Below are 13,877 nucleotides of genomic sequence, written 5' to 3'. Positions count from 1 at the left end.
CTTCCCATCGGCAGGCAGGTGTTCAGCCATCTCCAGGAAAGCAGGGCTCCGTCATAAGTAACAGTTACTTGGGAAGACAAACGCCATCACTTTGAACATCCCTCCCATCCTTCTTCTTCCCCCAGCTGTATACGCTGAGCATGACATCATACGGTGTGGGATATCCCTTTGGTCAGTTGGGGTCAGCTGTCCCAGCTGTGTCCCCTCCCAGCTTCTTGTGCACCCCCAGCCCACTCGCTGGTGGGGTGATGTGAGAAGCAGAAAAGGCCTTGACTCTGGGTAAGCACTGCTCAGTCATAACTAAAACATCCCTGTATTATCAACACTGTTTCCAGCACAAATCTAAAACATAGCCCCATACTAGCTGCTATGAAGAAAATTAAATCTACCCCAGCCAAAAGCAGCACAACTAGAAAAAGTAATCTGAATACTATTCAATAATCTTTTATTGAAGATGTGGCTAGAATATACCAACATGCTAATAGGAGATTTTTTGTGTACAGTTTCCACTAAGATGCATGAAATTAAGAAAGGTGTAAAAGCTTTGCCACGTTTCTGTGCAGTCAATATTTACAGTCTACTATATACTAACTGTGGCTTTCACTGGCTTGCTGCTCTGAGTTTAAGCCTAGTTTGAAATCAGCTGAACAAGTAGCTATTGGCTGAAAAAGATCACTTGTTTGTAGAACTAAGTCTTTTTTATTTTTAGTTCATTAAGGCAAAATCTATATTGTATTTTATGAAGCCTTGGCATATTTAGAGGTCTTGTTAGACAGTCATTATTGTACTTCCCAGCGCATTGGGCTTTCCACTTTTTTCTTTCAAGCTGTTCTTTTTGTCAAATATGTTTTAAAAATTACCAACTTCTTTTCTTCATTTGATATTTATATTCTTTACATTTAGATTGAAGAGCTAGAAGAGAAGCTTAATGATGCAATCCATCAAAAGCAGCTGTTGTCTTTACGACTGGATAGCCAGGTGGCATTACAGCAAGAAGATGCTAGGTATGATAAAACAAAAAAACCCTTCATTTTTAGTAACTTATTAATACGAACTCAAATTAATTCATGGACAGTTAATGCAAAGTGATGACTATGAATTGCAGAAATAGGATTTCTTTTGCAGATTGTATTAGTATTTCCATTCTAAAAATGGAACTTACATATTTAATTTACATGTAAGTAAATTTGAATTCAACTCTTACTGGCTGAATTTTGTGATTTTGGTTTTATTGTTACCTGGATTCAAAATTTAATAGGAACTTCGAGTAAGAACGTTCTTAAACACAGTAAACAGCAAAAGGAATAGGTAGAGGGGGCAGACTTTCCATCAATTTAAACTGAATTTTTAATAACTCTGCAGCCTGGATGACTTGGGAAAGGTAAGGAGATAATGTTTAGCACTTCCAGTTAGGATTGCTTATTGATCAGAAATGCTTTCTGTTGATGATGTAGAAACTTACTTTTCTCCTTGCTATTCTAAAACATTCTGAGTCAACCTATAGCTGAAAATAGACTGGCTAGAAGGCTTCTCCAAATTGTCAATTAAACGTCTTAACACCTGTAATAGGACTGTGAAGGAAGACCATTACTTAATATTTTTCCTGTTACAGTAGAGGATGCACCCGCTTACAGGATGTGACTAATTCAAAGTCATATTCTGTAGTAAGCCTGGAACAGATTTAGGGATGTGAAGCCAGAGCTGAAATTAGTTACAGCAAAGTCTTTCAAGTAAGAACAGCTGACTGTCAGAAAAATGTCTGTCATTCTGTGTGCTTATTTGTACCAGAGTGGAATATTTTGATGTTGGCCATACTTGAATTACCTGAGGAGTGTTCAGTAAAAAAGTACTGATGTGCAAATTGTTATTAATAGGCATGAAAAAGTTGAACTACTTTCCTTTCCCCAGCCTTTTCATTGGTTTTCCTGTCTGTCTGTTACTTCACTCTTTATCCCTGTTTAACAGAATTGTACATTATGTGCAGAATATGTCCTTGTGCGATTGCTTTGCTGACCTGGGGTTTTCTTTTGTCTTTTTGAAACCAGTGAGGCAGACATCGCCTTGTAGTACTAGCTAGTATTTTTAGTATTACTTTTAAATAATGTAGGAATTATTAAAACTAAATCATTCTTCAAAATGTAATATGTTTTCAAGAGTTACAGCTAAAACCTCCAAAAAAGGAGATCGATTGCCTTTGATGTAAATAAAATAAAATAAACACTTTGAAACATCTCTAAGTGACATACAGTTTCTCTTGCCGTATAGTACCTTGTCACTGGTGATAATAGTAATTATAATGTTTTAATGCTGGAAGTTGTTTGTTTAAGTGTAGTGGTGTTTGTGTATGGTTTGGGGTTTTTTTGGGTTTTTTTGTTTGTTTGTTTTTTTAAAAGGGCCCCAGCTTTGTATGTTACACTGGGTAGAAAATGAAGGGTTGTGTGTGGAATAGGCCATAAGTGTGTATATGCTGAAACTTGGCAAGACACAAATTAAAGTTACTATTGTTTTATTTGGTGATTTACTAGTTCCTTGGGTTTTGTGTGGAAATATATTCTGCTTTTTCATGTTTTTAATCTTTTAATTGGTAACTTAAGACTAATTTATAAATTCAAGTGAGCATACGTGCAGTTTAATTGTCACTTCTCAGACTCTGCTTTGTATTGTCAATGACTATGAAGTTCCTGGCTTTTTATGTATACAGTGGCTGATACGATTATGTAACCATGGTGGTATACACTCTTCTGCTAATTACCTAATCTTTCTGTAAATTTTCCCCTCTACAAAATGAGCATAACTCACTCACTTGCCAGGGTATCATGAAGGTTTGTCACTTACGTTACTCGCTACTTTAATGTCTTCTGTTTTCAAATCAATCTTGAAGAAAACATCAGGCTCTAATGAAACAAGAAATGGAAACTATTTTATTGAGACAGAAGCAACTGGAGGAAACGAATCATCAATTGAGGGAGAGGGCTGGAGATATCCGTCGTAGCTTGCGAGACTTGGAATTAACAGAGGATTGCTATGAGAAGCTAAAGTCTCTTCCTGAAGATCAGCTTTCTATCCCTGAATATGTTTCTGTGAGTATTGTGTTTTGTATTGGTTTAACATATATCTCTGTCCTGGGTCTGGCTGGGATGGGGTTAACTTTCTTCATAGCAGCCTGAACCTTGCTGTGTTTTGGATTTGTGACTAAAACAGTATTGCTACCAGACCAGTGTTTTGGCTGCTGCTGGACAGTGCTTGCACAGCATCAAGGCTTTCTCTTTTCCACACTCTGCCTCCCCCTGTCCCGGGTGAGCAGGCTAGGGTTGGTCATGAGATTGAGAGAGGACACAGCTGGACAGCTGACCTGAACTGGCCAAAGGAATATTCCATACCACCTAAAGTCATGCTCAGCAATATAAACAGGAGGTAGAGGGAGAAAGGGAGGGGAGGGGGGCATGGCTTCCAAGGTGGTTATTGCTCAGAGGCTGGCCAGGCGTTGATCTGCTTGGGGGAGGTGGTGAGTGATTGTGTGGCTCCACCCCTCCCCTCTAATTAATCTCTCTTTCCTTCACTAATTAAACTGTTGACACCTGAATCTTCTTGCTTTTGTTCTTCCCACTCTCTCTTCTGTCCTGCTCCCACTGGAGGCAGTGAGTGAGTGGCTGTATGGGTGCTTGGCTGCTGGCCAGGGTCAACCCACCTACCACAAGCTGTAAATTGCTTTTATTTAGAATTAAAGGGAGGTGTATATAGTAGAAGCCAGTCTATACTCCTAGAATTCTTATTCTTTCCCAACTAGAAATGAAGGACCTTCAGAGGCAGACATACTTCTGGTTCAGTCCATTTTGCCTGGGTTCCAGTAAAGAGAGCCTTTTAATCCCAGACTCTGATGCCTTAAAGAGAGTAGAACTGCTGATGTATTTTAAGAGGGTGAAGCAAATGGGGTGTTACAATTAAATGGTGGGCACACATTGATGATATGAAATACAGCAGGCTGAAAATAGGAATTTGAAACTTGGCTTGCCAGAACCAGAAGTTGAGATGGCTCTTGCAAACATCCCTTACCTTTCCCTCATGCTTTCCATCTGACCCTTTCCTATCTGACTAACTGGAGGAGATAAAGTATACTTTAAAGTACACTTTAAGACTAATTTTCTTGATTTAAGAAGTTTATTAATTATGGCTTATGGGTAGATGAAGGGGCAGGGGGGTACTCTGCTTGCAATAAAAAGACAATGCCTTCACGGACTGTGGGACATGTCCAGAGCATCCTGGTTCACTTCTGAGAATGAAGAGGTTTTATACATGTAAACCTTAATTCACTGAAGTATTAGCATTGTACTTATCTATAGAGCTAGTTATTAAGGAAGCTCTAAATAATATAACGTTAAAAAGTTTAGTGCATTTGTTGAGGTATAAATTCTGCGTGAATGAGTTCTCTTGCTAGGTGAAAGTCATGGTATACTGTGCTCTACATATGTACAGAGAAGTACAACTCATTATCTTTATCTAATTACCCTGTCATTTTTGTGGCCCTCCTCTGGACCCGCTCCAACAGGTCCATGTCTTCCCTGTGCTAAGGACCCCAGAGCTGGATGCAGTACTGCAGGTGGGGTCTCACCAGAGCAGAGGAGAGGGGCATAATCCCCTCCCTCGACCTGCTGGCCACGCTTCTTTTGACACAGCCCAGGACAGGGTTGGCTTTCTGGGCTGCGAGCGCCCATTGCCGGCTCATGTCCAGCTTTTCATCCACCAGTACCCCCAAGTTCTTCTCTGCAGGGCTGCTTTCCATCCCTTCATCCCCCAGCCCGTATTGATATGGGGGGTTGCTGTGGCCCAGATGCAGGACCCTGCACTTGGCCTTGTTGAAGCTCATGAGGTTCACATGGGCCCACTTCTCAAGCTTGTCCAGGTCCTTCTGGATGGCATCCCGTCCCTCAGGTGTGTCAACTGCACCGCTTAGCTTGGTGTCGTCTGCAAATTTGCTGAGGGTGCACTTGATCCCACTGTCTATGTTACTGATGAGGATATTAAACAGTTCTTGGGAACATCTTTTCAAAAGTTCCAAAACTTGGACTTTTGGAAGTACTAGGAAAATCTTAAGGCTCTGAGTGATAAACAAGAACACTTAGCTTGGGGCCTATTAGGTTATTGCGCCCTAGCTGTCTACTGTACTCACTGCCCTTTATAGAAGTATTTGAGGATTTTTTGTTGATTCCTGCACCACCATGGTTGAAAAAGCAGATTTTTAACACAAACTGAAATCCATGTCAGCTTGCTTGAAATTGGTGTGCAGGAAGCTCCAGGACTTAAGGAGTTGATTGACAGCCAGTACAAAAGACTCTGTAGCCAGGCAGGACAGATACCAGGAGTCAGTAACCTTGCCAGCTGCTTTAAGTGAAGCTGTTACAGCACAATTAGAGTGCTTAGATTGTATTTGTGAGTAGAAAGGGGCTCTAAAAAAGATGTGAAGTGGGAGAGGTGAGTAACAGCCACCTTCTACCCCTAATCTACCTTTCTTTTCCTCTTGTGTTCGAGTAAATGCTACTGTTCTCTGGGACTCAAACTCTACTGTGGTGTTCAGTGAGGCCCCTTTCCTCTTTATACATCTGTCACTTTTCTTTTGAAGAAATCCTTTTTTGGCCATTTTTTTTTTTTTCTGGAGAAGGCATTCTAAAGATATACTGTAGTAAGATGCAGTTTTCTGCTTCTTTTCCCAACTTCTTTTGGCAACAGGATCAGTGTGAACTTGAGGGTATCAGTTAAGCTCAGTGATTGTTTATCATTACTTTGAGTTATTCAGCTGATACAGATGCTGGGACACTACGGAACTGTTTTGCATATCCTGTCTATGCATCCATTTGGCTTTTGAAGGCTAGGAAAAGGATGTCGAAGGGAAAAAATTATTTTTCTGATGCTGTTTTCTGCTTTGCTTACCTAAGGAGGAATTGTGCATTTCTCAGGCAGATAAAATCTCTGGCTCCAGATCTATATGCAGATTAATAGTATAGTCTACTGATATTAGGGTAAAATTCTCCTTGGCGAGAAAGAGTTCTGCTTAGAAAAAAATTGAGCATGAAATTTCCAGACTCTTTTTTTATATTTATCAGTTATAAAATACTGCCTTACAATTCTCCAGGATAGAAATAAATGTATATACAATGCTTACGCTTTATTTGGAACCTGGTATACTGGACAACCAGCAGTAAATGCTTAAATACAGATTTCGTATATAGAAATATTGCAAGTTTAAAATACTAGAATTAAAACTAATGTGAGATGTTTTTCACTGTTCTTCCACAAAGGGGTGCAATAGTGACATGTTAAAGACTAAGCAATGTTTAATATTAATGATGATGACAAATGAAAAATGGTGTTTTAAGCATCTTTCTCTTAAAATCACACTTTTGTTTTGAACTTCCATGTAAAAATGTAGATTTTTTTTTTAATTGTTTATGAGAATGATTTTTTTAGAAACAGTATATGCAAAATTTTAAAGCACCGGTGCTTGGCAGCTGAATCACTTAATTTGTTCAGTAAAGTAAGGCTCTTGTGTACTCTCCTGCAAAAAATTTTTCATGAAGTTGTTGAAAAATGATATCTGCAAATTCTGTTTGATCCATTTTTTATCACCATGTCTTTCAGTTGCATCATTTTGCTAGCTACAGCTCAGTTGCTCTTTGTTTAAGAAGGCAGTTAACTGATGCAACTACTTTCACATAACTCCACTTAACAGAAGCCAACTTTCTCTTCCTCTGTACCCCCCCATTTTGAGCTTAACTCTAGCTTTCTATAAAAAGTGGTGGGCACATGCTAAGATTTTTTTTAAAAATCACCTAGAAAGTTTTCCTTGCAGCACATCTATATAAATTTGTAATTTTTAAGATATGCAATTGTTTCTGAAATCCCATTACGGTAATTTTTGTTTCTGCTGTATTGACTTGGCAAGAGGCAATGCGTGCTTTGACTGCTGAGTTACATGAATGTTTATTGGCCATCAAGCAAGCTAAATAACAATAACAGTTGAACTTCTGCTGCAACCTTCCCCTCATCTGCTGCATTCATTTGCACTTTCTTGCTACCATGATCTTCTCTTGGGAAGGCTGTGCAGATATATTTATCCTTGATACCTGTATTCCGTGTCATCTTGGTTTGATAATGGGTAATCCGTTTTAGGGTTGTTGTGGTCTGGGAAGTAAATGTGGCATGATGGCCTAAGTTAAGTGTCCTAGGGAAATCACAATAAAAATACAAGAACTTAAGGGAAAAGCTAGGTGTGGTTTAAAAACTGGTTTAAAAAATGGTTACCAATTAGTGACAATCAAGGTTGAAAAAAGAGGATTTGATTGAAATTCAGTTGCTCAGTTTCAGATGTAATCAGACAAGTTCGGAAAGATTCCAGATAGATGAAAACTGTAGTCAGAGGAAGCTGTAGTTAAGAGGCTAAAATTGTACTCACTGGTTTGCATGCACATTTCTGAAGTTGTTGGTTTTTTTCTTCTCCCCCTAAGGAAGTAGTTGAAGTCTGTTGTAGTTCAGAAGTTAGAAAGAACCCACAAAACTAACTTCACTGTTTGCTTTCATGCAAACCCATTAGAAGCAATGTGATTTCACAGATGGACATGAAAAAACTCCTTAAATATTGAAGGAATAGAATACTGCAAGAATAAAATAGTAATGAAACAGTAAAGTAAGGCAATAATATGCAGTTAGTTCACTTCTCAGAACAGAAAGACAATTTATAGCTTTAACTGTAGCATCTGATGGTTGAATTTGTCATTTGGAATTTTCACAATGTGAACAAAAAATTATGATACCTTATTTTGGTTTTAATTGAATCGTAGTTTAAAAAAACGCAATTTCATCCTTAATTTTGTTTACTTTATGTGTAAACTTAGACATAGTGAATTGAGACTCCTTTGTTACCATCTTAAAAAAAATTAAGATAACAACTATAGTTTGGGAAAGCTTACACTTTTTTTCCACTAAAAATCAACTTAAAATAGGACATATGCTATAAATTTAAGCTTATGTTTGTTTTGCATCTAAAGGTAAGGATGAAAACTGGAGCTTTCTTGTCGAGTACAACAAATTTAAACAACTGCAACTTTGAACATGCACAGTATTTGGAAAAACTTCAAAACAAAAACCAAAACCAAAAAAAACCCACCACTTCTTAGAAAATTTCACTTTTTTGCCTTGCTAATTTTCAGTCATGTTGCACACTTGCTTTATTGTATAAAGCAACCTACACCAACGTTTACATCGCAAATTTCCATGGCTTCTGTGTTTTTTGGAATTGTATGCTGTCAATTATATGGAATATACCTGGAACTTTTCTTTGTCTTCTGCTGTTTACAGGTAGCAAAACAAAGGCCTGTCTTCCTTCTGCATGGAAGCATAGTACGGCTTGCTCTTGAATGCTTACTTTATCTGTGCTTTCTTGTTTGTATTTCTTCTTTAATCGTATATCAAACAAAGCATTAATGATGGGGGGTATGGAGTAGCTTTTGCATGAAAATAGCGCTTGATTATCTATCCTTTTCTTTTCATCCCCCAAAATAAACATTTTAAGGTATCAAATTAATCTGGGAGTAATAATCTCTGTGTACGTGTGTGTGTATATCAAAAAAGCTCTTTCTTCTTTGTTTTGTCCCTTTTTGCTTTTTACTACTGACTTTGTGGTTTTAGTACTGTGTTTTCCAGTATTTTTTACTGTTCAGTAGAAGTGTTCTGGAAAAGTTTTATGGATCTGAGACTTATTTGTCTGAGACTATGCCTGTGACTGGAGTGGGGGAAGAGAGAGGAGTATGTGTTATAGAATTTATTTATTTATTAAATCCATTTACAAGGTGCTTTTTCAGTGTTAATTTAGCAGAGTAGAGTCTTTCAGAGGCTCAGTTGCGTGATGCAGCTGAACCCATATAGCAACATATTACTGCTGAAAGTGCGCGTGTGAGGTGTGTCACGGTGCTTCCTGGTTATGTGCTGTTCCTGGTTCCTGTGCTTGCTCTTGCATAATTCTTGGTGCAGATTCAGCACACTGAACTGGCAGAAAACAAAACTAATCTTGCTCCGTTTCTACACATCCCATAAAAATTTATATGGGCTTGTGGGAAGTTAGCAAGTTAAGTTTGTTTATTGCTAAATAGGCTTTTTTTTTTTTTTTCCCTTACACTGTTAATCAAATAGGTTCTACAGTTGGCACAAGTAAGAAGGTGGGACCATGTGGTCCATTAGCAGCTGTATTTTTTAATTGGGCAGCCTGACTGGGAGCTGCCTTAGTTGAACAGAAATGTTTATTTTTACCTTTATTCCTCTTTGTTTAATTCAGTGCCAAACACAAACTGATTGTTTCTTAGCGGCTGCTGTCAAAGGCTCAAGAAAAACACTGTCTTTACTTCAACATTTCCCACCCCCCCAAACATCCCCCCGGCCCCAACCAGGTTCCTGGTATGCAATAGAAATCATTTGGTGAATTATTGCCATAAAATATTAAGCTGATTTGGTTTGGGGATTGTAGGTTTGCGATTGCAATTTTGCTAGTCTCAATTTTGAATATATATCTTGTTCTTGTAGATCCGATTCTATGAAGTAGTCCATTCCTTGAGAAAAGAGCTAAGTGATCTACAGAAGAAAAAGGAGAGCTTAACAGAAGAACTAAGTGGGTACAAATCCCAATTGAAGTGTCTGACAGAGGTCTGTGCACCTTAATTATCTCAGTTAGGAAACTGTGTAAATATATACATATTGCAAAAAACTCATTCTCCAAATCATTATTAATGTACAAGATATAAAAGCTTTTTTGCTGTATAAAAATTACTGGGGGGAGGCGGGGACGGGGGGGAGGGAGAGGGAAAACGTGCTATATATGTCCTTGCGTAACCACTAATTTTACGTTATGGCTACCCTGCAAGATTTGCTCATGAGACTGTTCAGGATAGACTCTTAGCAGCTATGTTGTGCTTTCTGAGGGCAAGGTTCAAGGTGGGGAAGCTGAGACAGGAGATCCATCCAGCAGTCGTTGAAGACAATGATGATTCAGTGTATAGTTTTTGAGATAGTGATGTCTTGGTAGTAATTTGCTTCACCTTTTGTTTTAATGATAAAAAAATGATTTTTTTTTTTTTTTTAAAAAGAATTCTTTAGAGTTACATCTTCTCTGTTATGCTTTTCAACTTTTTATATTTTAATTTTCCTATTTATTTCTCTACTAAAGAAAAAGATAATTTGATTTCAGGTAAGGTATAAGTGCCAGAAGTAGAGAAACAAATTATCTAAATGTATTTAATTTTTATTTTCAAAGAGTAGAAGAGTTGAAACAGTAAAAGGAGAATGTTGTTTTTAAGGTATTTATGAATATTTATAGTATTCTTAGTAGGTATACAGCTAGGATGATTTGTATTTTAGCTTAGTTCTGCGTAAATCTGGAGTTGTGATAAGACAGTTTCAGCTACCCAGAGTATATTTATCCAAGTCATGGCTAGCAGGGACTTAAATGTGCCATGGTCATTTTACTACTTCTGAAATTATTCTTTAGTTACCACCTTTTTTTTCCTCAAAATTTACTTATGGAATAATCAGGAGTAAAGAGATATTAATTATACAGGATTATCTTGTAAAATTAATATAATTTTCATTTCTCTTTTTGATTGAATTAGAAAAAGTAGTCAGTAAAATTTGTTCATTTATGTGCTTCAGCATTATTTTGTGTCATCATCTCTGGTTGTAATTGAGATTAAATTAGTCCTGTTAACTTTGATTTATACGAGCATTTTCCTTCATTGTACATTTAATGTGCTCTGATTTTAATACAATTCTGTGGAGGATTTCGGCCTTCTGAGATTTGACTGACATCTGTGTTAATTTTGCTGCAGCAATTTAACGGGATAGTACATAACGGTAATTAAAGTTGTGCTAGAAACAATTTTCTTGGTACATTGACCTTTCTTTAATATAGAAACTTCTAATTTTGTTCTTTTTATACCACATGGTGGCAGTATCCACCTTTCCCACTGATTTATTTTTCGAAGTTTGAAGTTTACTGTGCTTTTCTTTTGATGTTGATGAGAAAGTACTAGAATGTTGCCTGTGTTAAACTGAGATGGTTTTGATGCTTATACCCTGTTTGCATAATCATGCTTAAAATGAGAGACAATTAGTGAGAATGAATACCTCATTTTAAATTTAAAAAAAAAAATCAAGGAAGAGATCCGGATGTTGAAATGTCACAAGAAAAAAAGGCTTACAGTTGTTAATAAAAATTATTCCTTAGGATTCTCAGGTTTCAGGTAAGATCACTTACTACAGTTCTTCCATATGTACAAAAAAACCCCAAACCCAAGTCTTCACCTTATCCATTACGCATAGAGATAATGTGTTTTGGATATTTAGTGAAATGTCACCTGATACAAGGTATTTTATGTATGGAGAGACTTAAGAGTCTCTGTATTTTGCTTCTGGCAAGTTCAGATTTGACCTAGTGACTTGCTGAGTGTCACGGTAACAAGGTGCCTCAGGCTGTTTAAGGTAATAAGGTGAGAGGAACATCATCAATATGTGAGGGTATTTTAGAATCTCTAATGTACTTAGTATGCTAAAGCTAACATACGTAAGCATCTCTTGCAGTTTACAAAGAAACGGTTTCAAGGTGTACTGTTCGGGTAACTTACTTGAGCTCCTTTGATAAGGTCAAGCGTTATTGCAAGGAAATTTATCAGTAGGAAATAAAGCACAGTTTCATTCAGAGTCTTACTTAAGCTCTTATACTCTCCTTTTACTGTTTTTGTGGTATTCCAGTCATTCTTTATTTCCAGCTACATGAAACACAGTTGCTGAAGTTCCTTGCCTGTTATTAAATCCTTCGTCTGGTTTCCCATCCAATATTCCTTAATTTTTAAGTTTTCTCCAACAATTGCAATATTTCTGTTCTTTACATAATTTATTAACAAAGTGTCTGTTCTGGATTTAAAACTTCTTTAGGAAACTACTAATACAGACTTTTGAAATACAGTCATCACTGAAGTCAAGACATTTCTTTTTTTCCCCCCCTCTGTAAGAATAAACCAATTCCTACAATAAGCATTCCTTTTTCTACTATTGCAAATAATTAAGGCTCTTCCTAAGAAGTTTCAACATGTATTTTTTTTCCTCTTTGTGGAACATGGAAAGGAACTAAAATATATGCTTATCCCAAATCTTTCTGGTAACTACTAATGGCTTGGGGGAGGAGGATTTTGCTGGCTTTTCTGGTTGTTCATGGCTGACAGACTAGGTTTGAGTAAGTTTTATGCATGTAGATATTCACCCAGAAATAAAGTCATGAGAAATATGAGAGAATTAGGTATAGACTCATAGGAAAGTCTACCTAGCCAACAAAGAATTGAAAAAGTTTAAAGGAAAATCCAAACTTGTCTAATGTGTTAAGCCATGTCTGGGAAAATTAAAATGTGAAATGAATTCGTAAAATAAAACAACCATTGCCTAACATCAGCTATGTTATTTTGTGACAGGATGGCTTTAGTCCTTTAATTTGGTGAAAGGAAATGAGCTCTAATTTTACTGTTCTTGTTTTGGAGTGTCAACGTAAGACACTTAGGTTATTTTGTTTTCTCTGCTCATGAGCCTTTATATACTGTTTTGTGGGAAAGCCAAAGAGCACAGTTCTATTCTCTGAATGCTATTACGATGAGCCAATATGGCTGAGTTTATTATTATATAAAATCTGGTCTTCATACCCACTAAATCTTTTTTTTCTACATGCTGCCGTATTTTGTTGTTGTTGTTGTTGTTGTTGTTGGGGAGGGGGGAAAAAAAAACACCAAACAAAAACCAAATAAAACTTGTTGTTGGCACAACAGATCTAGCCAGGCACAAAAGTGAGTGCAGTGTCCTGGTACTGTGGCCTCTCAGCCAACTATCCATCTGTACCAGCTAGGAAGCTTGGTTCTGTAAAAACTGAATTGTCATTGTAGCCTTGTAGAAACTAATTTTCCAAGACTTGACAAATCCACATGTTCTTCATCTCTAGGCAATTCATTTGTATTAGAAAAACTTTTATTTCTGACTTCAGGGCATAAAAGATATCTTTCAAATATTTGTGAAAAAATGTTTTGTTTGTTCAGAAGGGGCAGAAGGTCCTAAGCGTCTATCTGCCTCTGTTAGCAGTCACTTAATTCTGAGTATGCTGATGAGTAAAACCACTAAAACTCTACGACTTTGTAACAAAGTTCTCTTGTTGATTGTCTGTTGCTGCTCTGAGTTAGCACTTAATCAAAGCCTGCTGAATCTGTAAGGCAGACCCAGTAGGGTGGGGAGCTGCTTCTGACAACTGGTAGCAAAGAACAGTGTGCAAAGACTGATTTCTAGCACTGGAACATAATCTGATAAACACAGCTAGTGTCAAAAGATCTTTGTCACCGCTTTCTGTTTTTAAACTGGTCAGTATAAGTTGTTCTGCAGTACTACCACTAAGTTGATGGCTCTCTGTAGACATTGTTGCATCTGTGATTTAGACCAGTGTGGTTTCCCTGATTCTAGGTGCAGCAGCAGCAGACAGAGAGGAGGCAGTGGAACTGGTAAAAGTGGTGTTCTTGTATTTCAGTGCTGACTGATCTGTTACCAAATGTATGGTACAGACTCATTTCAGTCCTTCTTTTACAGTGCTCAGTACTTCAAGTACAAATAATGTTGGCACCACCACCTTCGGAGGTACAGATGGAGAAGAAAGTCCAGCTATAGTTCTGTATTACCAGGAGCTTCCCAGAAACAAAACCAGCTTCTGATGTGTGTGTTCCCATGCTGAACATCAGTGTACTATTTTCAGAGTAGTTTGCTTCCAAAGTGGTTAGAACCTTCCCTCAAACAGATGTAATTTACTACTTGCGTGT

The 13,877-nt window shown here is 37.4% G+C and overlaps 1 protein-coding gene across 4 annotated transcripts in view; it reads left to right on the top strand.

The window, feature by feature from the left end:
* The window catches only part of PIBF1 (progesterone immunomodulatory binding factor 1), a 125,569-nt gene that overhangs the window by 1,839 nt on the left and 109,853 nt on the right, over positions 1–13,877 (top strand). For all 4 annotated transcript variants that reach the window (XM_087758096.1, XM_087758094.1, XM_087758095.1 and 1 more), the window contains exons 3-5: positions 904–1,004; positions 2,882–3,080; positions 9,568–9,687. In XM_087758096.1, coding sequence (XP_087614222.1) covers positions 904–1,004; positions 2,882–3,080; positions 9,568–9,687 — 420 coding nt within the window. The remainder of the gene's footprint in view (positions 1–903; positions 1,005–2,881; positions 3,081–9,567; positions 9,688–13,877) is intronic.

The sequence above is a fragment of the Nipponia nippon genome, unplaced genomic scaffold, assembly GCF_047370975.1.
Source record: "Nipponia nippon isolate SJK-2023a ecotype South Korea unplaced genomic scaffold, ASM4737097v1 scaffold_2, whole genome shotgun sequence".
NCBI classification, from domain to species: domain Eukaryota; kingdom Metazoa; phylum Chordata; class Aves; order Pelecaniformes; family Threskiornithidae; genus Nipponia; species Nipponia nippon.
Note: the sequence above shows the minus strand (reverse complement) of the source record. Positions and strands in the feature narration are given on the sequence as shown.